At 48.1% G+C, this 27,747-nt stretch overlaps 1 protein-coding gene across 1 annotated transcript; it reads left to right on the top strand.

The window, feature by feature from the left end:
* Positions 1 to 198: 198 nt before the first annotated feature.
* On the top strand, positions 199 to 27,724 carry RASGRP4 (RAS guanyl releasing protein 4). Its single transcript, XM_070949283.1, has 17 exons — positions 199 to 348; positions 2,449 to 2,651; positions 3,445 to 3,550; positions 5,114 to 5,176; positions 5,823 to 5,954; positions 7,837 to 7,990; positions 12,358 to 12,531; positions 14,370 to 14,486; positions 15,144 to 15,419; positions 17,328 to 17,408; positions 17,506 to 17,610; positions 20,190 to 20,299; positions 21,353 to 21,497; positions 23,287 to 23,323; positions 24,575 to 24,724; positions 26,843 to 27,060; positions 27,251 to 27,724. Exons 1-17 carry the CDS (start codon positions 326 to 328, stop codon positions 27,380 to 27,382), a joined length of 2,226 nt encoding a protein of 741 aa, XP_070805384.1. The 5' UTR covers positions 199 to 325; the 3' UTR covers positions 27,383 to 27,724.
* The last annotated feature ends 23 nt before the right edge of the window (positions 27,725 to 27,747 follow it).

Here is a 27,747-nt window from a genome sequence, read left to right on the forward strand (position 1 = left end):
TACTTTTTTCCCGACACACACACACACACACAAACGCACACACACACACAGACCACATCACATGCGTAACCCAGTTCCTTTTAACTCCACATCAGCACAAAAACCAGCCGGTTTTGACTCAGCTGCCTCGCAGCCAGCCAGCCAGCGTCTCAGCCGTCCGACTTGTCTGCGCCTTGGCTCACGCCGACGGGAACCGTTTTGGCGCTTGGCAGAGAAATTCCCAGCGGAGAGGCAACCCGCCCTAATGGTCACAGCAGGCTAAAAAAAAAAAAAAAAAGAGGACAGGATCCTGGTGAGCTAGCCCCCCCCCCAAAAAGAAAGAACTATGATTCGACGAGAGAGCAAGCGGTAAGCCGAATGCCTCGAAACCTCCTTTTCTTTCTCCTCCTCTTAGTCACCGGGAATTTCTTGGGTGCTTTCTAAGTTCCGTGTCATTCTGAGTAAGGTGAACACAACTTCATTTTGTCACTTCTCCTCTTTGGCATTGGTGTGGAAAAGGAGGAGTTGCCCTGCTCGGTACATCCTTCTGTCCTAGGAAATCAACCTTTCACAAGGTGCCCGTTTGGGAGAGGCCCTGGGCTGATGGGCATCTGGAAAGCTTTAGGCTCAGCCCGAAACTTAAAAGGGGGCAAGACTTTTCCTTATCTTCCCTTCGTATCCTGGAAAAAGGCTTGTATTTTTGTCGCTGGGACTACTCAGGTGCTCTCCCTCCTTGCTTAGAAAAGCAGGAGAGCACGATCTGTTTCTCTGGCAGCTAGATCTTCCTTCTCACCTGCAGCCTGGGGGACCTCATGGCTGGACGCCCGCAGGTAAGTTTCTTCTCAACTTGGCGCAACTTTAAGAGGAGAAGGGCCAGCTCTAAATTGGAAAATGACAGCTGAATGTTGAAGGCCCCCTCAGGCCTGTACGATCCGGTGCCTAAGACCCCCCGTCGGAAGGATTTGAAACTTCTCTGCACTTCGGCAGCCACCGCCCTGCCATTTATCAGAACGAAAATCTTAAAAACGACTCCAATCGCATCTCAAGCCCGGGCTAGCCGGCCTTTTCAGCTCGCTGAGGTTTTCGGGATGTTGGAAATGCTTTTGCTTCGGAGGGAAGTTCCTAGTACAAGATCTGCAAGATGCAGCACGCAACAAGACAGAGGACGGGAAACTGGAGAGCTGGGTGGGGTGGGGTGGGGATGGCGGGGAAGGGCCGCAGGGTGATGGAAGAGGGTCTTTCCTTGGGGCTGAGATAGGGGGCGCTTGGCAGAAATGCCCACAGTGCCTCCTATTTTCCTTGGGGCATAGCTGGCATTGGAAACAGCGAGGCAACATGAGGTTGCACGCTCTGTGTGGGTCCGTCCGTGCGCTGGTGTGTTTGTGTGTGCGCGCCGAGCTCTTGAAATGGGCATTTGAGGAACTTGTGCAAGACCGTGGCGCAGGGTTGCAAGCAGTTTGCTTCAGAGGTCTGTTGCGGGCAATCAGCGGAGCCTCTCCAGAAAAAAAGCAATTGCAATAGCCCTTAGACTTATAAGGGCTCCTTATGTCCTCCTGGATGTGCGGCTGTCTCTAGAGGATCATGTGACGGCTGTGGCCAAGGGGGCTTTTTATCAGTTCGCCTGATCTACCAGTTGCGTCCCTTTCTGGATCGTGACTCCTTGCGCACGGTCACTCATGCCCTCGTCACTTCCCATCCGGACTACTGTAACGCTCTCTACATGGGGCTCCCCTTGAAGAGCACCTGGAGGCTCCAACTGGTCCAGAATGCGGCCGCGCGGGTGATTATGGGAGCGACACAGCGCTCCCATGTAACACCACTCCTGCGTGAGCTGCACTGGCTCCCGGTGGTCTTCCGGGTGCGATTCAAGGTGTTGGTTACCATCTTTAGAGCGCTCCATGGCTTAGGACCTGGGTACTTACGAGATCGCCTTCTGCCACCGATAGCCTCCCACTGGCCAGTCCGCTCCCACAGAGAGGGACTCCTCAGGGTGCCGTCGGTCAAACAATGTCGACTGGCGACCCCCAGGGGGAGAGCCTTCTCTGTGGGGGCACCTGCCCTCTGGAATGAATTGCCCCTGGAGATACGGATGATCCCTGACCTCCGTACCTTTCGCCGTGCCCTCAAGACGTTATTGTTCCAACAAGCTGGGTTGGCCTAAAGATTAATTTTAATGGGCTGTTTATGTTTTAATGACGTTGGGGCCAAATTATTTAACATGTTTTTAAATTGTTTTTAAATTTTATATGGGTACTTGTTTTATCTTTGGCTGTGCACCGCCCTGAGTCCTTCGGGAGAAGGGGCAGTATAAAAATTAGATTAAATAAATAAATAAAATAAAATAAAATATACCGCTTTGCAGCCCTCTCTAAGCGGTTTACAGAGCTGGCCTTTTGAATGTATTACCTGGAACCCTGACTGACACCAGGTTGTTGAGAATGGCCAATAGCACAGCTGTTGCTTTTGCAGGAGATCGCGGACTGAAGCCGCTGGTAAGATGGATTCCAGCACCCTTCCAGGAGCCAGCAAGATCTACCGGCGGAAGAGCCGACGCCACATGACTTGCCCCAACCCCCGGGAGATCAACCAGGCTTTGGCCTCCATCAGCCTGGGAGAACTGAATCGTTCCTGCACTCTGGAGGAGCTGATTGAGAAATGCCTTCGCTCCTTTGGTACTGTGGCTGGAGAGGGGTGGGGGCATGAGATGGAGACCCCCTTTTGATTCTGGGGTGTGTGTGTGTGTGGATGTTGCATAAAGCTAGAGACCCAGGCTGATTCTAGCGCAAATCATGCCACAGATAGCCCAGGTTACCATCCAGGAAGTTGTTTCTTTGATGGTTTGTATTCTGCCTTGATTGTTTTTACAAATAACTCAAGGTGGAGAACACATATCCAACACAGCTTCCTTCTCCTATTTTTCCCACGACAACAACTCTGTGAGGTGGGTTGGGCTGAGAGAAAGAGAGATGGACTCTCCCCAAGGTCACTCAGCTGGCTTTCATGCCTAAGGTGGGACTAGAACTCACCGTCTCCTGGTGATTGGCCCAAAGGCATCCAGCTAGCTTTCATGCCTAAAGTGGGACTAGAACTCACTCTCTCCTGGTGATTGGTCCAAAGTTATCCAGCTTGCCTTCATGCCTAAGGCGGGACTAGAACTTATCATCTCCTGGTGATTGGCCAAAGGTATCCAGCTAGCTTTCATACCTAATGTGGGACTAGAACTTGCTGTCTCCCGGTGATTGGCCCAAAGTCACCAGCTGGCTTTCACACCTAAGGTAGGACTTGAACTCAAGTGTCTCTTGCTTTCTAGCCAGGTACCTTAACCATTAGACCAAGCTCTTAAAGACCAGGCGAATACTGTATTATGGGGCAGATCTATCCCAGACGGCTTGCTTTCCTCATTTCTATTCAGTTCCATTTCTGCCTATCGATAGATCCCATTTAACACCTGTCTTTCTTCCCCAGATGTGGATGGGAAGCTGTGCACCAGCGACTTCATGGTGAACATGACACTAACCGTTCATAGTTGGGTGGTCCCGTCTGCAGAGCTGGCTCGCCGTCTTCTGACTTTATATCCTTTGGGGGAACACAAAGAATCTCTCCTTAAAATATCCTCGAGGTGCTGTTTCAGGATGCAACATCTTCCTTTTTCCTTGAAGATGTTTCGTTTCTCGTCCGAGAAGCTTCTTCAGTTCTACATGTCAGTTCTTGGACAAGAAGCGAAACGTCTTCGAGGAAAACCCAAGGAAGTCCAGTTGCCTCTTGAAAAAAGTACTTTTGGGACAACCATTATCTGAATGGCTGAGAATCTCCATAGACCCTTCTTAGAATGTCTTTCCAAGGGGATTGTTGGATAGGAAAGAGTTTTCATGTTTATTTATTCGCTCATTCATTTATTTATCGCACTTGTAATGCTGCCCGTCTTACCAAAGGGGACTCCAGGCGGCTTACAGACACTGAATAAAATGCCGTATAAAACAAATTAAAACAACACAGTTTACATTTAAAGAGCTTAAATTTAAAAATTCCCCCAAAAGGCAAAAGGATTGCTTGCTGGTGACAAAGTCAAGGATTCCTTGACAAAAATTAGAATGACAAAAATCAGTTCTAAAGGGACTGATTTTGCATAAAATGGGTTGGTTCGCTGGTGGTGTAGTTTGTCGAGATGTTATTTTAGGTGGCTGTGTGAGTCAGGCCAGGCTACTGTTTATTCTTACAGTACATGATGTGAACCTGGATGTGGGGTTTTGTGCATTATAGGAAGCTAGCAAATTTCTTTTGTCCAGCCACCAAACGGACCTAAAGGAACAGCTTTAGAACAAGCATTATATACTTCAACGGCGTTCTGATTTATTTTAACCAGCACAAAAAGGATCTTGAGTTTTAGTACTTGCAATGAACGACAATTCCCAGTGAACGGTTTCTGGGTGAATTACTGGGGCTCCTCGAGAATTAACTTCCTAGGGAGCAATTATGCCAGTTAATTAGGGTAAGCTTTCTAGCGGGAGGCAGTATTGAACTGTTGAACAAGGAAGGCAGTCTGACCTTCAAATACTCTAACAGATCAGAAATTACGTGGGGAAAAAAATGTTTCGGCGTTATGTCCTCTTAGTTAATAGGGTCCTGCTAGAACAGGGGTGTGAAACTCAAGGCCTGCGGGTCAGATCCGGCTCGCAGGGTGCTTAGATCTGGCCTGTGGGCCCACTCTGGTAACAGCGATGGACCGACTTGCGGTGCCTCTGCCAGCGGAAACAGAGCTTGGGAGGGCCACATACAGGCCTCCTGGGCTCCGTTTCTGGCCATGACAGCCTCCTGCAGCTCTCTGCCAGCGAAAATCGAGCTCAGGAGGGCTCCGTTTTCATTGGCAGAGGACTGCAGGAGGACGTCATGGCTGGAAACGGAACCGTGATGAGTGATGTCGAGCTGGCCATGCCCACCTGGCCCCCCGAGATCAAACACAACCCTGATGCGGCCCTCAATGAAATTGAGTTTAACGCTCCTATGCTAGAAGGTCTCACATAGTAAAGGGACTCTGTTGAAAGGAAGGGATAGAAGTGCATTTCAGCAAAACAGATTCCTGAATCCTTTCCACAAGAATTTGGAGAACAAATTAAGCCTTAACTTTATTGATCACATATCAGGAATCAGCCCAGGACAAGAATCCTTCACGTCAGCTGAGGATCTGCCACTTTGTCCGGTCTGAATTCTCTTCCCAATATCTTTTCTCTCTCTCTCCCCGCCCCCCCCCAAGTTTTCTCAACTTTGTCAACTTAAAATGTGTAGCCTTCAATTCCCAGAATTCCCCAGCCACCATGCTAGTAAACTTTTAAGATGTGTGGACTTCAAGGCCCAGAATTCTTTGGTTAGCAAGCTTGTAGACTTTAAGATGTGTAGACTTTAATTCCCAGCCTTCCCCAGCCACAAGATAGTAGACTTTAAGATATATGGATTTCAACTCCCAGAATTCTCTGGTCAGCATCTAGTAAACATTAAGATGTGTGGATTTCAAGTCCCAGAATTCCCCAGCCACCAAGCTAGTAAACTTTTAAGATTTGTGGACTTCAAGTCCCAGAATTCCCCAGTCAGCAAGCTAGTAAACATTAAGATATGTGGATTTCAACTCCCAGAATTCTCCGGTCAGCAAGGTAGTAGACTTTAAAATGTGTAGACTTTTAACTCCCAGAATTCCCCAGCCACAAGCTAGTAAATTTTAAGATATATGGACTTCAACTCCCAGAATTCCTGTCAGCAAGCTAGTGAATGTTAAGATATGTGAACTTCAACTCCCAGAATTCTCCAGTCAGGCATGCAGCTCCAACCTGAACCTCTTGCTCTCTTTTCAGCTACTGGCTTGTGAATTATCCGGAGGCTTTTCACCTGGACCCCCACTTGGAGGAGGTGATCACAGAAATCTTGGAGGTGGTGAGGAACCAAGGCCCAGCAGGACACAACAATATGCTCGATACATCCTGCATGTGAGTGGCGACAACCAGTTCAGAAATGGGAATTGCTCCTTGGAAGGGACGGAATCCCCCATGCTGGCTGGGGGAATTCTGGGAGTGGAAGTCCACACGTTTTCAAGAGTGGCCAAGGTTGCGCACACCTGCCCTATAGCAAACTTTATTTTGAATGCAAGCTCCTTGGGGGAAGAAGAGGAGAGGTCCAGGACGTTACCTATCCTTTTAAAAAAAATCTTCTGATTCAATGGCAAGGAGGAGTGATTCAGTAGGTTCTCCAAAAATGTTACCAAATCATGATGAGGATGTAAAGCAGAAGGAAAGTCCAACTAACGTGTCACTTGGTGGAGATGAAACCAACAGTGACGAAAACCCATGGGTGTTGCCTTAACACCCATTCTGAGCTTCCATGGTGCTACTAAGCCTTCTCCTATTCCTCAGGCACTTGAAGGCCTTGCTTCTCAGGTTCTCCTTGCCTGATCTCCAAGAGCTTGGCCTTCTCACCTCTCCAAAGCTTTCTGTTCAAGAGACATGGATCTCTGTTCCTCAGGAAAGCATCTGCCTTCTTCAATCTTCTCCTTAGACCCGTGATGGTGAACGTAGGGCACGCGTGCCACCATATCGGTGGGCGCTCAGCTCCGCCAGCTGATTTTCAGGCCTTCTGGGCCCACCGGAAGTAGGGAAACAGGCTGTTTCCTGCCTCTGAAACGCCTGGGGTGGGGGGAAGGCCATTTTTGCCCTACCCAGGATCCTAGAAAGGCTTTGGAGCCTGGGGAGAGCAAAAACGGGCCTATCGGCCCCACCGGGCCGTCATGTGCCAAAAGTGGGGGAGAGCGCAGGGAGGTCCCGTGCACATGCACGGAGGGCAGGGCGCACAGAATTATGAGTGTGAGCACACACGCGCGTGACCCCCTCGCTCTCCCCCTGCTTTTGGCACGCAATGGCAAAAAGGTGCTTTAGACCATCCCGTCTTCCCACAACTATGCATGGAAGCTAACATTTCTCCAGTTAGCTCAGGTGCCTACCATCCACACCCTAGCAGTGTGTTGGTCTTGTTTACAGAGAGTGCACTCTGCATTTCCACAAAGAAGTCCTTTGGTCTTGTGAATCTTTGGATACTCCTGTCCTGCCCCTGTCAGAGCCTGAATCTGGGGGCGGGGGCAGGGGGGAAGATGAGCTGGAACTGGAGCCGACAGAGATCGAGGGGGAGGCGTTGTTGGCTTTGGAGGAAAATGGGGAGGAGCAAGCCCAGTCAGGCCAGGGACTTTCAGGATTGGGACGGCTTGTAGTCAGGGAGGAACTGGGGCAGGATGACCAAGAGAGATTTAGCAGTGAACATGAGAGATAGAGCTCAGGCGATGAGCAGGGACCGCTCCCTCCTGATCCTCGAGCACGGAGAGTGGAGAGAAGGCGAGAACAGCGCAGACTGAACCGACTACTCAGGAGGAGAGTGGCCCGCCCCACTTCACAAGGCACACCTGGGGACTGAGACTTAAGGAGAAGCTGTGGGGAGGGGCATTTGTCGGGAACAAACATGAATTTCATGGAGTGTTGAGTGCCGATGTTTGAACTTTCCTGGATTCCTTGCATTCCTTCTGGATTCCTTGCCTTGCTCCTTTGCTTCCTGGACTCCTCGACTTGCCCTGCTGGATTTCTTGCTTTGCAGCCGTGGTGCTCACAGCATTGGGCTGGACTATTTGCATCCAGAGGCTGCTTGAGGTGTGTGCATGTCATCACTTTGCTCTGGGACTTGTCAGAAACGTGGAAGCGTTTGGGGGGGAATTTGGAGCAATAAATGGGCGGTTTGAACTGTCAGCTGCCTTTGTTGCCTCTGTGCCATGCCCCAGGTTATCGCAACTCGGTCCCTAATGAGTCCCTTCTGCGCTTATTCTCCCTCCAGGGTGAGTCATACCTGGAACCGTTCTCTCAGTTGCCAACACAGTCCTGCCGGTGGCAAGAAACGTAAAGTCTCTCTGCTGTTTGATCACCTGGATCCAGGTGAGCTAGCCGACCACCTCAGTTACCTGGAATTCAAGGCATTCTGCCGTCTCTCGGTAAGGAACTGCATAGGGGTACGAAAAGTTTTTGCAAGATGGGTGGATGGAGCGTTGTGAAAGCCTTCCTCGGCCTTGTATCTTTTACAGATATCTTGGGAGTGGAAAAAGTTTGGCTGGTTGAAGACGATGGTAGACATAGGAAGTCCACAGGTTGAGGATCAGTGGTGGGTTCCTCCCGGTTCGGCCGAGCCGGTAGCGGTGACGATATGACGTCACCAAACCGGTTCTCTTTGTCCGGGAGCTGGGCCCTCCCACCCGCCCCCGCGTTATTCCTACCTTTTATTTCTTCTTTTTTAGCCCAGCTAATAGGTGCGGCAGAGTGGATTGCCGCACCTCAGCTGGGCAGATTCGTAACCCGCTTGCACAGAGTGCAAGTTTGGCGCGCAAGCGAGCGAAGCCCGTGTGCGAAGATAACCGGTAGTAAAGCCGGTTAGAGCCCACCATTGTTGAGGATGGCTGAATACAGTATATATTCATCAGTGTTTCCCAGCCCTTGGTGGTCTCTGAGCCTGGTTGTTTTCTTGCAGACGTTTCATCACCCCACTAGGGAACACCATCAGTGCTGATGTCACCGAGTTAGGGTAAGGAAACATCTGCAAGAGAACAACCAAGCTCAGCGAGAGCACCACGGACGTTTCAACCTGAGCTGCAAATCATCTCCTTTGTTGGAATCCAGCCAGCAGGAACCTTACGCCTGTACAACTTAAGAGCTGCTGTGGTTGAGAAACACTTTATTAGATCACCCTGGCTTCAAAATAGGAACTTCCTCAACCAAAGGAAGAAGTTCCTACTTTGGAACCCTGGTGATCTCTCTCACGGGAATAGCAATGGTGATACTTACTAGCTAAGACGTCCATTGTTTTACTATTTGAAGTATGCGTGTGTGTGTGTGTATGTGTATGCATGTACATCCATCTAATCCAGTGTTTCTCAACCTTGGTAGCTTGAAGATGGGTGGACTTCAACTCCCAGAATCCCCCAGCCAGCAGTGCTGGCTGGGGGGATTCTGGGAGTTGAAGTCCACCTATCTTCAAGCTTCCAAGGTTGAGAAACACTGATCTAACCCAAAGTAAATATGAAAGTCCTTCATACAAAGAAGGTATGACTAACAGAATAACAGAAGGGACCTTGGAGGTCTTCTATTCCAACCCTTTGTACAAGTGGTTGTCCAGGCTCATCTCAAAAGCCTCCAGTGATGGTGCACCCACAACTTCTGGTGGCAAGTTGTTCCACTGATGAATTGTTCTAACTGTCAGGAAATTTCTCCTTAGTTCTAGGTTGCTTCTCTCCTTGATTCGTTTCCATCCATTGCTTCTTGTCCTGTCTTCAGGTGCTTTGGAGAATAGCTTGACTCCCTCTTCTTTGGGGCAGCCCTTCAGATATTGGAAGACTGCTCTCATGTCTCCTCTGGTCCTTCTTTTGTCAGGATTCGGTGTCGTCTCAAATTTCCCCCCTCCCAACCCATCTCCTAGGGGATAGTATCTCCAGGGAAAATAAGTAGGTGAAAAGTCAAGCGTCCTCTTGCCAGATGCCCCCACCTTCTCCTTCTTATGTCAGCACTGGAGTGAATGCAGCTTGGAGTGCTGACATCTTTTCTCTAGACTAGACATACTCAGTTCCAGCAACCGTTCTTTCTATATTTTAACCTCAAGGTCCTTTCAAATTCACGTCTTGCAGGTACGAACTCAACCTGCCATGAGACGTCCTTCCTTGCCTAAATCGTTGGCTGGTTATTCACAGGGCAATGACTGAGGTGAAGGAAAAAAATATTACACCATGTTGTGGGATCTAATGCAATCTTCCATTGCAAGCTCAGCTTGGCTGGCTGGGGAATTCTGGGAGTTGAAGTCCAGCCATCTTAAAATGGTGCAAGTTTGAATAGAATAACGGAGTTGGAAGGGACCTTGGAGGTCATCTAGTCCAACCCTTGGACTATTGAGCCTGGTGGTGCAGTGGACTAAACTACTGTTTTAAAGTAGTATTTAGCTGCCAGCTGCCTGCAATTACTGCGAGTTCAATTCTCACCAGACTCCAGGTTGACTCAGCCTTCCATCCTTCCGAGGTAGGTAAAATGAGGACCCGGATTGTGGGGGCAATAAGCTGACTTTGTATAAAATAGAACACCGCTGGGGGGGGGGGGGGGCGGCAAAAGCCCTACTAAGCAGGTATATACAAAAGTATGAAGGCTCTTGCTTAAAAGCATTATAAGCCGCCCTGAGTCACCGGAGAAGGGCGGCATATAAATCAAACTAATAAATAAATAAATAATAAACCCCCTGCTTAGGCAAGAAACCCTATACCACTTCAGACCAATGGTTATCCACTCTCTTCTTAAAACCTTTCAGTGTTAGAGTATTTATAAACTTCTGGAGGCCAGTCGTTCCACTGGTTAATTGTCCTCACTGTCAGGAAATTTCTCCTTAGTTCTAAGTTGCTTCTCTTCTTGATTAGTTTCCATAAATTGCTTCTTGTCCTGCCCTCGGATGCTTTGGAGAATAGCTTGACTCCCTCCTCTTTGGGGCAGCCCCTGAGATATTGGAAGACTGCTCTCATGTCGCCCCTCGTCCTTCTTTTCATCATGCCCAGTTCCAGTAACCGTTCTTCATATGTTCTTGATATTTATATGTTTGAGAAATGGTGCTTTAAGCATCTTAAGAGCAACTGCCTCCTTGACCTTTCGGGTGGAATTATGCATCAACCACATTTCTTGGGGGTGCCCAATTTGGGCAATTGAAATGTTGCGTTAGCCATGACTGCTGCCATCCTGCCTACTGATTTTTGTCCTGAATCAGCGGTTCCTTCAGGTTTCTGGCAAACGACGTCCGAAGCATTTGCATCTTTGGTTGCACCAGACCGATATCTAATACAACATCAATGATCTTCTCTCCCCCAAGCCCCCCCTGCTCCACCAGCCAATATGTACTAGTGAGCCAGGAGATGGTGTACTAACCATCTAGAGGCCCACAGGAAATGTGGAAATTTCCTGTCTGGTGGAAATTCCAGATCGACGCAGAAGATAAGGCCTTGCGTCTTTCGACGTCTTTCGGTCTCTGTACCAAATTCTACCCCCCCTCCCCTTTTGGAGAAGGCAGGAGAATAGAAATTCCAGCTGCCAAGAGTGGTGGTGGGGGGTCCTCAGCTTAAAACTGTTTGTTTAGTGACCACGCTGAAAAAGAGTTTTATGACTCTTACAGGCATTCCACGCAGTCGTGTGATCCAAATTCGGGTGCAGGACAACTGACGTGCGTTTATGACAGTTGTACGGTCTTGGTGTGTGTGTGTGTGTGTCACATGATCACTCCTTGTCACCTTCCTAGTCGGCTTCCGACAAGCCAAGTCGATGAGGGAAGCCGGATTCGTTTAACAACCGTATGACTGACTTAACAACTGCAGCAATTCACTTAACTGCGGGGAGGCGGGGGCGAGATCGGGCAAAACTCACCTAACAAATTAACAGAGTTGGAAGGGACCTTGTAGGTCATCTAGTCCAACCCCCCGCCCCCGCCCAAGCAGGAGACCCTACACTATTTCTGATAGATGGCGGTCCAGTCTCTTCTTGAAAGCTTCCAGGGATGAAGCTCCCACAACTTCCCAAGGCAACTTCTGTTCCATGGGTGGATTGCTCTCACTGTCATCTAACAACTGCCAACAGCAGAAGTTTGGGGCTCAGTTGTGGTCATAAGTCGAGGACTTCCTACGTAACAGGCTTGAAAATGACCTGACTGGGTGGGCATGGCCAACTTTTTTTTTTTAACTTTTAAAAGCATTTTTTCTACAACCTTAAGAGGTTGCAGAAAAAAATGCTTTTAGAAGCCTCTGACGATCAAGCAATTCAGCTGGGATTGCCAGAGGCTTTTAAAGGGGGTCATGGGAGCAACCCACCACTGATTATATGACTGAATGTTTATGGAGATTTTCAATCATCCAGGTCATGGTTGTCCCAAAGGTGCTTTTTTTCCAAGAGGCAACTGGACTTTCTTGTTTTTCGTTGAAGAGGTTTCGCTTCTCATCCAAGAAGCTTCTTCAGCTCTGACTGGACGGTGGGGAAGGGAAGGGAAGGGAATTATGGCTGAAATGTGGTGAAATTCTCATCACTGTAAATAATAAGAAGCAATAGTCGTAAGAGATGGTTTTTTTTAGAAGTGTACGAGAATATTCCTACAAATGTGGAAGGCCTTTCCTTCCCACTGTCAATCCATCTCAAAAGCGGTGAACGAAAAAAAAATGCAAACTGGGTGTCCCTTAATTGACTTCAAAGTGGCTTCCCCAATGAGTCATCCGGAAAACAGAACCTTGGATTTAGTTAGGACTCGGTTTAATCCAGCAAGACCGGTTCTTACCTTTTATAATTGTATGTTGGGCAGTACTTGGATTTCCAGAATTACGTGCTGCGTGGATCTGTGCATGGAATCTCAGCCCTGGAACGCGCAATTACTCTGTTCAACAGCATCTCCCAGTGGGTGCAAGTGATGATCCTGAAGCGTCCCACACCCCAGCAGCGAGCAGAAGTCTTCACCAAATTCATCCATGTGACACAGGTAAGTTCCTCACTGAAAAGAAACAGAAGTGGGGGGGCTTGGGCCGTGCAGTGGGGGGAAGAGACACAAAAGGACATTCCTGTTCCTTTCATGGTTGCTCTGCCGAGACAAAGCTGATGGAAACACCTTCTCCGGGGTCAGATGGTGGGGAGGTGACGTCAATTGGCAAAACCGATGTGAAGGTGGAGAATGCATGAGTTTGCTTGCATTTTTGCATGGTGGGGTGGGTAAGAAATGTTCTTTCTGGGCCACCTCCCGAGCAGAAGAAGTGGCTCTTAAGCAGATGGAAGTTTGATGCTCACTATTTATTTTATAGTGGGGACGCAGTGGCTCAGTGGCTAAGACACTGAGCTTGTTGATCAGAAGGTTGGCAGTCAGCAGTTCGAATCCCTAGCGCTGAGTAACTGAGTGAGCTCCCGTTACTTGTCCCAGCTTCTGCCAACCTAGCAGTTCGAAAGCAGGTAAAAAATGCAAGTAGAAAAATAGGGGTGACCTTTGGTGGGAAGGTAACAGCGCTCCGTGCGCCTTCGGCGTTTAGTCATGCCGGCCACATGACCACGGAGACGTCTTCGGACAGCGCTGGCTCTTCGGCTTTGAAACGGAGATGAATACCGCCCCCTAGAGCTGGAAATGACTAGCATGTATGTGCGTGGGAACCTTTACCTTATTTATTTTATAAAAGTCTACGATGCCTGGAGTATGAGGTAGCTCTGAGCTGGTGGCCTAGGAGGGGAATTTTGTTGTGGGCAGAGACCTAGGAATTTAGATGATGATCCAGAGGGGTCCATAGTGAAATGATGCATTAGCTTGGACCTAAAATGAATCTGAGCTTTGCTGATAGAAGTTGGTGGCTTGTATCCTTTGAGTAACAGAGTTGGGAAGGGAAGGGACCTTGGAGGTCTTCTAGTCCAACCCCCTGCTCAAGCAGGAGACCCTTTACCATTCCTGACAAACGGCTCAGTAAGGTCCAGATGGAAAGTTCTCAAACTAGATTGATCAAATTGGCTGCCACTGGGAAGATGCGAGTGTCAACTTGCAAAGCTTTCAAGTTGCCATGAGCAGGAGGGAGGGAGAACTGAAGTGAATTCCATACATTTTTCTGATTGCAATCAGAAGGAGGGCGTTAGGTTTCACAGCCAGCCAAAGTGGTTAATTGGAGAATGTGATTTATGACATGGCCAGGGGGGAGGGGAGAGACAGAGTCATAGGGGAACGTAAATCTACGTGGGGTCAGTCCTGACTGCATCCGAGTATTGCCGGAATGTTGCTCCTAATAAATGGCTATATTTCCTTTGAAGTTTGGATCATGGCTCATGAATTAATTAGGGCATCTTTCGGAAACTTGACAGCGAGAGCTTTTTCTGGCTTTTTCTGGCAGCTGGCTCCAAAATGACTTCTTCCACGCGGTTACATTTTTGTCTCATTTTGTATTCAGTCAGTTAGAAAATACAGGTAGTTCTCAACTCACGGCCACAATTGGGAATTTCCATTGCTAAACAAGGAGCTTGTTCAATAAGTCCTACCCGATTTTACGGTTTGATTTGCCACGGTGATGAAGTGAATCGTGCAGTCATTAAATAAATCCAGCTTCCCCCGTTGGCTTTGCTTGTCAGAAGCCAGCTAGAAAGATTGCAAACGGTGATTACGGTCAAAATACATTTCTTCCAAGCTTATCAAACCCAGGTTGTTTCTCCCACATTTCTAAAAGATGACGCCCGTGTGGGTATCCAGGTTTGAAAATTAGCTCCCGTCAAACGTTGAGGAGCCTTTGAAGAAGCCAACTCTTTCCGCTTGTGATCTGCTTAAAGAGCCTCTCTTGGATTATCCTCTTGTTGCAGAAATTAAGGCAGTTGCAGAACTTCAACACGCTCATGGCAATTGTGGGAGGGCTTTGCCACAGCACCATTGCTCGCCTCAAGGAGACCCATGCGCTTCTACCTTCCGAGGTCACCAAGGTAAGGAAAGCGCCCTCCCGAAGACAAAAGAGAGGAGGTGTTTAGCCTCGGTGAGGTATCCCAAAGGTAGCCATGGTCCACATCAGTATCCTGGCTCTTGACCATCTACAACATGAGTCTTCAACCTTGGGAACTTTAAGACTTGTGGACTTCAACTCCAATGCTGGTTGGAGAATTCTGGGAGTTGAAGTCCACAGGTTTTAAAGTTGCCAAGGTTGAAGACCCCAGATCTACAGGATGCCATATCTCATGCCAAGTCCTTGAAGATCTGGGTGTTCTTTCAGGTATGGGATCTGGAGGTTGGGTGAGCCCATTAGTATGATTTTTTCCCCTCAGTATGAGGTGGTTGTAGAGGTAGAGCCTCACATGACCACAATTGAGCCCAACATTTCCGTTGCTAACCAAGACAGTTAAGTTTTGGTTAGCAATCAAAAAAAGATTTTACAATCTTTTTTTGTCACAGTTAAGGGACTCTTAAATTGTTAAGTTAAATGAATCTGGCTTCTCCCCATGGACTTTGCATGTCAGACGCCAAGAAAAAGGCGAATCCATGAATTCGTTTTGGAAAGGGGTTCTTCAGAAGGGGTGTGTTGCTCGAGGGTTAAAATGGGATTTATCCTTTCTTTTCTGGAACCTGGCTTTCCCTTCTTCGCGCAGGTGCTTGCCGAAATGACCGAACTGCTTTCGTCAAGTGGAAACTATGGGGCGTACCGTCGGGCCTACGCCGATTGCAAAGACTTCAAGATCCCCATTGTGGGAGTCCACCTCAAGGACCTGGTGACCTTGCACGAAGCCCTCCCAGACCGCGTCGAGGGCGGACGTCTCAACCTGAGCAAACTGCAGAGGCTCTATGAGCCGGTGTGGGAATTCCGGTTGCAGCAACGGGCTCAGCCGCCCTTCGAAGCCAACAAGGACCTGGTGCACCTGCTGACGGTAAGAAAGATCCTTGGAGAACTCATGGAGACCACAGGAGGGTCGATGGGCAGGCTGAGATGCAGGTGGTCCAACGGGGGGGGGGGGGGGCGGGTTGAAGAGAGTCCTTTTGGCTGCTTTTGAAGGAAATCAACTGGACTCAAACTAAACCATGGTTAATCTCCATGTTAGAAGAATATGGACTTTTCCCCGCCAGCATTTATAGAATCATACGGCTAGAAGGGATCTTCAAGGTCTTCTACTCCAACTCCCTGACCAAGGCAGTAGACCTTATACCAATGGTCCCCAGCCCCCGGTTTGTGGCATGCCAGAAACCGGGCCACGCAAGCAGGCAGCACACGAAACCACGCCCTTTTTGGTCCACGGAAAAACCTCTCTCCACGGAACCAGTCCCTGGTGCCCAAAAGGTTGGGGGACTCCTGCCTTATATCATCCTGGATAATATTTCTTTTTCTTGAAAATCCAATATTTTTCTTGAAAATCTCCAGTGATGACGTAGCCACATTCTGGGAAGCAACTATTCCATGGATTAATTGTTCTGTCAGAAAATAGGCCATCGCAGATGTCCCTACCAGAACTGTGTGGCCTATGATATCATATCAATATATTACTATTTATATTATTTATATACTGTCTGACACACAGATGGGGAAGTGCAGAGGGTGGCAGGCCTTCAAATACTGCCTTTTGGTCGGACCCGGGGCCCAACAACAGGCAACCATCTCTTCTACAGGCCTCCAGCCGATGGTGTTGCTTAGAAACCTCTCCTCCAGGAGAGCCTACCAGAGCTGCAGGGTTGCCTAGCAACCGCCTCCCACTACAGGCAAAGAGGGCCGGGCCTGCTTTCCCCGGGCCTAGTGGGGTTGACTCAGTCACCCAAATGGCTGCATTCTCTCTTGACTCTCTTGCTACAGAAATATGGGGCCGGCTGGCAGCCGAAAAGATGGTCGGGCCTTTATGCGTCCTAACCCAGGATGCCTGGTTGCCTAGCAGCAGCCAGTGTGGGCAGGGCCATAGAGCACGGTGATGCAGATGTTGCTTAGCAACCCAGGCAGGGTGAAGGCACGACTACAGGCCGCCTAGGGAATCTTCGCAACCCTCGATCGGCAGCCAGACCCGTTGGACTACAACTCCCATCCTTTCCGGTCTATTGTTCACCAGGATGGGAGTTTTGAACCCGGTGCCAGCCAAGATGGCACAGGCTGCAGTATCACGGGTTAAGAAAAGAACTGTAATGTTGTAATGAGGACCGTCATTGCAGGAGGCTGTAGGACAGTGTTTCTCAACCTTGGTAGCTTGAAGATGGGTGGACTTCAACTCCCAGAATCCCCCAGCCAGCGCTGCTGGCTGGGGGATTCTGGGAGTTGAAGTCCACCCATCTTCAAGCTACCAAGGTTGAGAAACACTGCTGTAGGAGGAAGTCACCCCTTAGCTTATCCAGGATGGGAGATGGGAACCAAATGTAGGAGAAAGATGGACCAGGAACCACTCTGGCCTTGGGGGTCTCGATTCCCTCAAGGGGGCTGCCCCCTTCTTTCTGGAGGTTCCATGGCTGTTTGCTTTAGTAAGCATGGGGCAAAAGGAGAGATGTTATTTGGCCTTTGCTTAGGCCGTTCAACCACCTAGAACAGGGAATTAATTTTCCCAAGGGGCCACCTGAGAAATTGAGACTGTTGTGGAGGACCAAACCATATATTTTAAAAATGCTTCAAAATAAAAGCAATCCATACGAGCCAGACAGGGACTGACAAAAGGCTGAATGTGGCCCGGTAATGCCAGGTATGACCTAAAAGTAGCCAGATGTGCACCAGCTGTCATCAGGATAGCAATGGTTCTTGGCCAACATTCATGAGATGTTGGGGTCTCTGGTGTGTTTCTTTTGCCCTAAAATGCCTTCTTGCCTTCCAGCTCTCCTTGGACCTCTACTACTCTGAGGAGGAAATCTACGCCCTCTCGTACTCTCGTGAACCTCGCTGCCTCAAATTGCTGGTAAGAGGAGGACAAAGGCCTGAGGAAGGCCCGAGTCTTCCCTGAGGGTCCTGTTTCTTAAAGCTCTCTTCTCCTTTTTTTTTTTTTTTCTTTGCAGCCGTCCACCCACTTCAAGCCCCCGGTGGTTGTGGAGTGGGCGCCCAGGGTAGCCAACAAGTCGGATCGTCTCGCCGTCAAGAGGCACGTCCAGCAGATGGTGGAGGTAGGACAATCAAAGCAATCGAGAAAAGAGAACATACGTAGCTCGGGGTTGAACTGTGGGCTCTGAGCTTGGTGGTTTTCTTGCAGACGTTTCATGACCCAACTAGGTAACATCATCAGTGCTAGAAGGGTTTGGGAGGAGGAGGAGGACTGTGGGGTCCTTGGTGCTCTCTGCGCTTGGTGGTTTTCTGGCAGACGTTTCATGACCCAACTAGGTAACATCATCAGCTCTCTCTCAAACCCCATCTGTGGCACATCAGTCAGCCTGGCATTTTGCCACATTATGGCCTCAATCCGTGCTTACACCCCCCCTCCCCACGGTGGCCAAGTCCAGTTCCCGCTTTTCTCCTCCCCTTTTCCACCCAGCACCCCTCCTTTTCTGTTAAAGGAAGAAGCTCAAATCCGGCCACTCCAACCACATCCTCTTCTGCAAATAAAACACGCTGCTGAAAACAAGGTTGTGCATGGCTAATGGAGAGAGAGAGAAGAAAAGCAAACACCAGGGTTCATTAGCTTGCAGAGAGGGGTCCACATCCAAGCCCCCCCCTCCTCCCCTAACTCATATTCCATATTGCTAAATAGCGCCTTAAAGCTGTGTTTCTTAACCTTGGCAATGTTAAGACATGTGGACTTCAACTCCCAGAATTCTCCAGCCAGCTTTTGCTGACTGGAGAATTCTGGGAGTCGAAGTCCAAACGTCTTTGCTGACTGGAGAATTCTGGGAGTCGAAGTCCAAACGTCTTTGCTGACTGGAGAATTCTGGGAGTCGAAGTCCAACATCTTTGCTGGCTGGAGAATTCTGGGAGTCAAAGTCCAACATCTTTCTGGCTGGGGAATTCTGGGACTTGAAGTCCAAACGTCTTTGCTGACAGGAGAATTCTGGGACTTGAATTCCAAACGTCTTTGCTGGCTGGAGAATTCTGGGAGTTGAAATCTGAACGTCTTTGCTAGCTGGAGAATTCTGGGAGTTGAAGTCCAACATCTTTGCTGGCTGGAGAATTCTGGGAGTCGAAGTCCAACATCTTTGCTGGCTGGGGAATTCTGGGACTTGAAGTCCAAACGTCTTTGCTGACAGGAGAATTCTGGGACTTGAAGTCCAAACGTCTTTGCTGACAGGAGAATTCTGGGAGTTGAAATCTGAATGTCTTTGCTGGCTGGAGAATTCTGGGAGTCGAAGTCCAAACGTCTTTGCTGACTGGAGAATTCTGGGAGTCGAAGTCCAACATCTTTGCTGGCTGGAGAATTCTGGGACTTGAAGTCCAAACGTCTTTGCTGGCTGCAGAATTCTGGGAGTTGAAGTCTGAACGTCCTAAAGTTACCAGATTGAGAAGCACTGCCTAATAGTGTCAAAATAGCAGATGATGGTTTTAGATACTCCTATATAAACCCAAGAGATTTCCACAGACACCATTACAAATAGCAAAGAAATTTGGGGTAACTTTTATCAAGTAACCTCAGCACTGCCGAAAGAGGGAAGAATTTAACCCCCTTTCTCTCCGAACTACTACGGTTTAGCTGGGGTTTTTTTTGGCGTCTCAAGAGCTGCAAGTCTTTTGAAAATCACAGCAGGAGAAATAAGGAACTTTCCTGGCCAGGCCCAAACCTACTTTGCGTAGGAGATTTGGGGATGTTGAGAATCTACACAGGACTGCACTCCAATCTTGGGGATGGGGAGGGAACTGAGAACAGCATGTAGGTCACAGATTTGGGAAAAAGAGGATGTGGCGAAGAAAGAAATAGGGCAGGCTGAAAGTCAAAGATTTATTTTCAATCACCTTTACAGACTTCTAAAGTGCTAAACGGAAATTGGTGGTAGCTGAAGAGCACGTTTTGCATGCATAAAAAGCATGCAATTTCTAGGAAACTGAGCCATCTCCCCTGAGTGAAAATTACAAATAGTAGCTCAACTTACAATCATCCGTTTAGTGACCGCTGGAAGTTAAGACATACTGAGAAAAAAAAAAAGGTGACTTGCAACCATTTTTCACATTTACAACCCTTGCAGTATCTGATCAAAATTCAGAGGCTTGGCAAGCGGTTCACATCTACGACGGTTGCTGAGTCCCGGGGGGTGCGGGGGTGTCACGTGACCCCCCCTTTTGCGACCTTCTGACAAGCCGAGTCAACGGGGAATCCAGATTCACTTAACAACCGTGTGACTAACTTAACACATGCAACAATTCACTTAACAACTCCGGCAAGAAAAGGCGTAAAATGGAGCGAAACTCACTTTTAACAAATGTTTCGCTTAGCAACATAAACCTTGGGCTCAATTGTGGTCGTAACTCGAGGACTACCTGTATTTATGACAGGGGCACAGTCCTGGGGTCATGTGAACACCATTTGTAACCTTCCCAGCCGGCTTCCGACAAACAGAGAATAAACCCCACTCCCTTCTAACACTGATGTTGTTACTTAGTTGGGTCATGAAATGTCTCCAAGAAAACCAAGCCAAGAGAGCACCGAGGACTCCACCGTTCAACCCTGAGCTGTACCTCTTCTCTTCTATTAGTCAATAAATTCCTCTGTAGACTTTTGCGTCTCCATGGCTGTGTTTCTACCCTTCTCTTCTTCCACCAGTCCGTGTTCAAGAATTACGATCCTGATCAACGAGGTTGCATCTCTCAGGAGGATTTCGAGACCATTTCGATGAGTTTCCCTTTCTCCTTCTATGGCCTGGAAAGAGAACGGTAAGCGCCGGGGTTGCGTGGAAAGGAGACCCGGCCAGGTTGCCATAAATAGTCATAGCACTTAGACTTATATACCGCTTCATAGTGCTTTTACAGCCCTCTCTAAGCGGTTTAGAGTCAGCCTCTTGCCCCCAACAATCTGGGTCCTCATTTTACTGATCTCGGAAGGATGGAAGGCTGAGTCAACCTTGAGCCGGTCAGAATTGAACTCCTGGCAGTGGGCAGAGTCAGCCTGCAATACTGCATTCTAACCACTGCAAATGTTGGATGGATGGATGGATGGATGGAAGGAAAGAAGGAAGGAAGGAAGGAAGGAAGGAAGGAAGGAAGGAAGGAAGGAAGGAAGGAAGGAAGGGCAATAGCATTTAGACTTATATACCGCTTCATAGGATGTATCAGTGGGTGTAGGCACTGAGTATGGTTTCAGAATAGGGTAAGAGTTGGAAGGGACCTTGGAGGTCTTCACATGTGATTTCTAGGTGCTTATGAATGCTAGAGACAGAAAATGATCCGTGGCCTAAACATACAATTCAGGACAGTAGCAACCAATTATACCCAAGAAATTTAAATTACTGTTTTTCCAACATGTTAAGAGGTGTCGACTTCAACTCCCAGAATTCCCCAGGTAGCTGCTTTCATATCTAAGGCGAGACTAGACTTACTGTTTCCAGGTGATTAGCCCAAAGTCATGTAGCTGCCTTTCATTCCAAAGGTGGGACTAGAATTCCCAGTCTCCTGGGATTGACCCAAAGTCACACAGCCAGTTTTCATGCCTAAGGTGGAACTAGAACTCACTTCCCCTGGTGATTGGCCCAAAGTCACCCAGCCGGCTTTTAGGTCTAAGGTGGTACTAGAACTCACCATCTCCTAGTGATTGACTCAAACTCAACCTAGCTGGCTTTCATATCTAAGACAGGACTGGAGCTCACTGTCACCTGGTGATTGGCCTATATAGTCACCCAAATGGCTTTCATGGGCACGGCGGAACTAGAACTCCCAGACTCCCAGTTTCTAGCCTTAACCACCAGACCAAACTGTCTCTCTTTATCACAGGGAAGGAACCTGGAATCGAGACAACCTCTCAGAGTACTTCATGAGGGCCTGCGCCATCTTCTCCAAGCTGGGCCATGTGGTCTTGCATGATTTCCAAGAGGTCACCTTTAAAAAACCCACCTTCTGCGACCACTGCGGTGGCTTTGTAAGTTTACACACCTTTCCCGATATCCACACCCCCCCCCGCATTTTGCATTGGCAGAAATGACTGCTGGAAATGTAAGATCACGAGATGTTTTTGCACAACTTAAGAAATGAAAACAACTGAAGGGATTGCCCATTGTTAGCACCTGTATCCCAAAGCCAGAAGTGGTAGAAGGGAAATTTTTCAGCTAGATTCTGTCCTCCTCATCCTCCTTGTTGGAAGGGACCTTGGGCCTCGTTTTCTAGTCAGACCTTCTGCTCAGCAGACACCCTGTACCATTTCAGACAAATGGATGTCCAAACTCTTCTTAAAAACCTCCAATGTTGGAGCACCACAACTTCTGGTGGCAAGTTGTTCCACTGGTTAATTGTTCTCACTGTCATGAAATTTCTCCTTAGTTCTAAGTTGCTTCTCTCCTTGATGAGTTTCCACCCGTTGCTTCTTGTCCTGCCTTCAGATGCTTTGGAGAACAGCTTGACTCCCTCTTCTTTGGGGCAGCCCCATAAATATTGGGACGCTGCCATCATCTCACCCCTAGTCCTTCTTTTCATTAAACCAGACATATCCAATTCATGCAACCATTCTTCATCTGTGTTAGCCTCCATATTGGAAAGACTACTTACCCTACTAGTCTCTCAGCCTTCTAGGCCCTCCATCAGGACTAGGAACATGCTGTTTTTTTTTAGAAGAAGAGCGATTTGAGGCCAGAGTATCTTCAAGGATGCTTTATTCCTGTTATCTAGCTACCTGCATAAGCACAAAGACTGTTCTAAAACATTGCTGCTCACCAGAGGTGCTATTCAGGGGTGAAATGCTCCCGGTTTGGACTGGATCGCCCGATCCGGTAGCGATGGCGGCAGGTGGTTCGGAGAACCGGTAGCAAAAATCCCTGCCCACCCCATGCCCAGCTGTGCCGCACAATCATCAGAGGTTTTTTTAAAAAATTTTTAAAAGCATTTATTTTACAACCTCTTCGGCCGAAAAAATGCTTTTAAAAGTTAAAAAAAAAAAAGCCTCTGATGATTGCGCGGCTCAGCTGGGATCGTCAGAGGCTTTTAAAAGCATTCCTTTTGCAACCTCTTTGGCTGGAGAGGTTGTAGGAAAAATTGGTTTTAAAAGTAAAAAAAGCCTCTGACGATCAGGCAACTCAGCTGGGATCGTCAGAGGCTTTTAAAAGCATTTTTTTTTTACTGGCCAAAGAGGTTGTAGAAAAAATGGTTTTAAAAGTAAAAAAAAAAATTGGCCACGCCCACCCAGTCACATTACCCCCCCACCAAGCCACACCCACAGAACGGGTAGTAACAAAGTTTACATTTCACCACTGGTGCTATTCGCTTAATTTTTCCTACTGGTTCGCAAATGTGAGCGCGCATACCTTATGCGCATGTGCCTGGCCTCAAAAATGTGCCTAAATAGGACGGCCTGCGATTTCCACTACCGGTCCGAACCGGCTGAATACCACCTCTGTTCCTCACGCTGAGCAAGTTAAAGATGTGGACTTCCACTCCCAGAATTCCCCAGCCATAACCCTTTTGGAAGCCGACTCTGGGGACTGCAAACAACTAAACGAGGAAACCTCTCTAACCAAGATATACTGTATATTGGAGATGGGCGACTCTAAACCTGGGAAAGGAAGCCACAAGGAAATGAAATGGAAATAAACTATCTATCCGTGCAAGAAATGGCTGGGGAAACTCTATAGAACTGTTTGCATCCTCCAAATGTGGTCTCAAGGGGCTCTTCCCAAACTAAAATGACATTTTTTCCCCCCCTTCCTTTCCTGATGTAGCTATGGGGAGTCTCCAAGCAAGGATACAGATGCAGGGGTGAGTGTGCCCTCTACTGGGCTCTGTTGGGTCAGCACAACTGCTTTCGTGAATCCGAGGAGGCGGGAGGCCCCTCCCCCCTGGAATTTGGACAGCTGCCATTGGGTCTTAAATGGGGTTAAGGGTTAGCCAACCCCACATCCTTCTAACACTGATGATGTTACCTAGTTTGGTGATGAAACGTCCACAAGAAAACAACCAAGCTGTAGAGCACCCGGGAGCCTATCGTAAACCGGAGAATAATGCTAACAATAACAAGATGAAATTCATCTATTTGTCAGCTGGTGTCCGAATGAAGTCCTAGATGCTGACACCAGCTCGTAGCTTTTAAATATAAATAAATATATTTTCAACCTACATATACACCAAGCTGAATAGTCAGGCAAACAGGAACAAAAGAGCCCAGGTGGCTCAGTGGTTAGAGTGCAGTACTGCAGCTCCTTCAGCTGACTGCTTAGTTCAGCAGATCAGTGGATCAAATCTCACCGGCTCAAGGTTGACTCAGCCTTCCATCCTTCCGAGGTGGGTAAAATGAGGACCCAGATTGTTGGGGGGTAATATGCTATTTAGTATACTGTCTTTGGTGTAAGCCGCCCAGAGTCCTCGGAGAGTGGGCGGCATAGAAATATGACAAATAAATAGATAGATAGATAGATAGATAGATGATAGATAGATAGATAGATAGATAGATAGATAGACAGACAGACAGACAGACAGACAGACAGACAGACAGACAGACAGACAGATAGATAGATAAATAAATAAATAAACATCCTGAGGTGTAAATCAATACCACAGGATTGTGAGGTAAATTACACATACACAGGAAAAAAAGGCAGGGGAAAAAAAAGAAAGATACTCCTCCTTTACACTATGGTACCAATGAATCACAACTGTGGGTTCTGGATCACTGTACAGCCCGGCTGCTCCAGCTATTGAATTTAAAAACCGTAACGGAAATTATAATCGAGTGTTTTCCTGACCTCATCTCAACCTTATTTGGTGTTTCACCCCTTAAGTCACATTCCTGCATCGGGAGAAACAAAAATGTGTCTCTGGGCAGCTGCTTAAATACTGAAGCAATAATAGTGCCTTGACCCAGCCCTATGGGTGTTGTAGTACCAGGTTGGAGAAGACCGGGAGCAGCAGGAGCGATGGGGAGGGGGGCGGTGACAATTCATCTTCTCGTTGCTTTGATCTGAAGCCTTTTGTTGTTGTTGTTGTTGTTGTTGTTGTTGTGATCCTCTCCAGATTGTGCCATGATCTGTCACAAACACTGCAAGAATCACGTAGAGGTGGAATGTCACACTCGCCGCTTCCCTTCTTCTTCTTCCTCCTCCTCGGACAGCACACCGCGCACTTCCACAGCCACGCTAGCTATGAGTTACCATCCCAGCTCTGGTACGTGGCCATTGGTGGTTAAAAAAAGTACCGTATTTTTCGGAGTATAAGACGCACCGGAGTATAAGACGCACCTTAGTTTTTGGGGAGGAAAATAAGAAGAAAGCTGATTGGCAGGTGGATCGGCCCCCAATCAGCTGTTCCCAGAGGTGAATTTTAGCAACAAGGTCCTCGGTTGTGAGCTCTGTGCCTTGCTTTTTTTTTTTCTGCCTCTGAAACTTCTCAAACTCTGTTTCAGAAAAAACTTTCTTTTCTGTGTCTGAAAGCCTCCGAAACAGCTTCAGAAAAAAAGCCTCTGAAGCTCTGTTTGGAGGCTTTTTTTCTGAAGCTCTGTTTGGAGGCTTTTTTTCTGAAGCTCTGTTTGGAGGCTTTTTTTCTGAAGCTCTGTTTGGGGGCTTCTTTTCTGAAGCTCTGTTTGGGGGCTTCTTTTCTGAAGCTTCGTTTCGGATGCTTTTTTCAGCCTCTGCAACCTCCGTTTGAGAAGCTGGGCGGGGCTACATTCGGAGTATAAGATGCACCCAGATTTCCACCCTCTTTTTTTGGGGGAAAAAAGTGCATCTTATACTCTGAAAAATACGGTAAATAAAATAAAAATGAACACGCACGACTCGCTTAACAACCACCGTGCTTAGTGATGGAGATTCTGGTCCCAATTTATGATTGTGAACCAGGTGGGTCAAACGCAAAGCCCCCACGGGCCAGATCCGGCCCGTGATGTGGTCGGATCCAGCCCGCGGGGCCGTCCTGGAAAATGTAAGGGGCCGGCTCGCATCGCTTTGGCCCGGAGTGGCGTCAAGCTGGCCACGCCCACCCAGTTGGCCACACCCATCCAGTCAACCAAAGCCCTGATTAGGCCCTCAATGAAATTGAGTTTGACACCCCTGTCGTAAGCCAAGGATTACCTGTACAGGTAATTCCGTTTAGCACTTGTTCGAGGTTACAATGGCGCTGAAAGAAGTGACTCACAACTGGGTCTCACGCTTACAACCATTGCAGCATCTCTGTGGTCACATGATCAAAATTCGCCGGCAAAATTAGCAACCGGCATGCAGCGTCCGAGAGTCTCGTGATAATCGTTTGCGACCTTCGGACAAGCCAAGTCAAGAGGGAAGCCCGATTCACTGAACAACCGTGATTCATTTACAACTCTGGCAAGAAAGGGGCAAAACTCACTTAACGACTGCCTTGCTTAGCAACGGAAATTTCGGACTCCGTTGCGGTTGTGGGAGACAACCTATAGCAGGGGTCCCCATCCAAGCTTGGCAACTTTAAGACCACAAGTCTTAAGTGGTCTTCTATCACTCCGAGTGATAAAGGGAATATTAATGTATACATTTTTATTTGATGAAAACAAAGGAATAACGAGAAATAGGTGGAATATTCGAATAATGATAGATTGCAACCTATTGTATCGTTATTAGAAATACATAAGTTGATTGAATGTAATAATCATGTTTAATCTGATCAGTTTTATTTGTAGTGGAACGTATGGCACCTGTTCATGCAAACTTGGGGAAAAAAGACTTGTGGATTTCAACTCCCAGAGTTCCTCAGCCAGCTTTGCTCTCTGGGAGCTGGAAGTCCACAAGTCTTCAAGTTGCCACGGTTGGAGACCCCTGACCTATAGTATCCCATGCCAGGATCTGTGTCACAATCCGAAGATGAGCCAGTTCAGAGACTACCAGTCCAAAGAGGCGATGGTCACCCCAAGACAGGGGTTTGCAATCTTCAACACTCAAAGAGCCATTTGGACCCGTTTCCCACAGAAAAGAAAACACCGGGAGCCACAAAAACCCTTCCCGTGCCTGACTATTTCTTGAGCGGCCACAAAACTAGCATATGTAGTTGAATTAAACGTTCTGAAACTTTTCTTTTCTTGGATTTATCCACGGTTGGGCTACCAGGGGTTGAAAAGCTCAATAAATCGCGTGCCAGCGGGTGTCACACATTGGCGGTTGGGACATATATTTTGAGTAACAGGGAGGGGTGAAAGAGCCACATGCGGCTCCAGAGCCGCAGGTTGCTGACCCCTGCCCCAAGAGCATCTCCTGCATCCAAAATCTGGATCGATCGTACAACCATTCTCTGGCTAACCTAGTCTTTTTTTTCATCTTGCAGGCTCAGAGGAAGACATGTTTCTCTTCCCACCAGGATGGGAACAGGGCAAGAGTCCCGTGGTCTCGTTGTCCAGCAGCCCGGGCAGCCGGATGGTCAAACATGCCAGCACTCAGACCGAGCAGGCTACCCCGGCAGCTGAGGAGCAGGAGGGACAGCCGGCAGATGATTGCAACAAGACCCAGAAGCAGCTCCTGGAACTGGTGAAGGAGCTGGAAAAGGTGAGGATATTGACTGGGGAAATCATCATCATCATCATCATTGTTTTTCTCAACCCCAGGCACTTTAAAATGTGTGGACTTCGCCTCCCAGAATTCCCCAACAACCAAGCTCAGAGAGCAGCCTCTGCCAGCCTCCCACTGTTCTGAACAAAGATGCCACCTTCTCTAAACCGTTTGCTCTGACCTGCAGGAACGGGACAGGCTGCTGACCGCCAACCGGAGTCTTCAGAACCGCTACACGCAGCTGGAAGCCGAGAACAGACGGCTCCTTAAAACAGGCAGCCCGGGATCCCTCTACGAAATCGCGCCTCGGTTTATCTGAATCAACTTACCCTCTCTCTGCCACGAACTCTGGGAACTTAAGAGGGCATTCCCGGCGGGCAAGCATTGAGCCTCGACGTGCCGAAGCAGGAGAAGCAACTGGCGGAAGAAGCCGTCAGCTGAAAAATTAAAACGGCAAAGAAGAAGAAAATTTTGGGAGCTGAGAATAGATGCTGTCCTGGGGTTGTTGGGGTTTTTCTTTTGTTTTTTTTTTGTTAATTTCCAGCTGAGGATCTCTCTGGTTAACCGTCTTCGCAGTCCTAGAAGGAACAGTGCGAATCTGACCCCTTTACCACGCAGCTTCGGATTTGTAATTTATTTATTATGTTTTTGGGTTTTGTTTTTTTTTAAATGTACGAGCTGCCC

Source organism: Pituophis catenifer, unplaced genomic scaffold, assembly GCF_029215685.1.
Source record: "Pituophis catenifer annectens isolate HBS135680 unplaced genomic scaffold, rPitCat1.0.hap2 SCAF_9, whole genome shotgun sequence".
NCBI classification, from domain to species: domain Eukaryota; kingdom Metazoa; phylum Chordata; class Lepidosauria; order Squamata; family Colubridae; genus Pituophis; species Pituophis catenifer.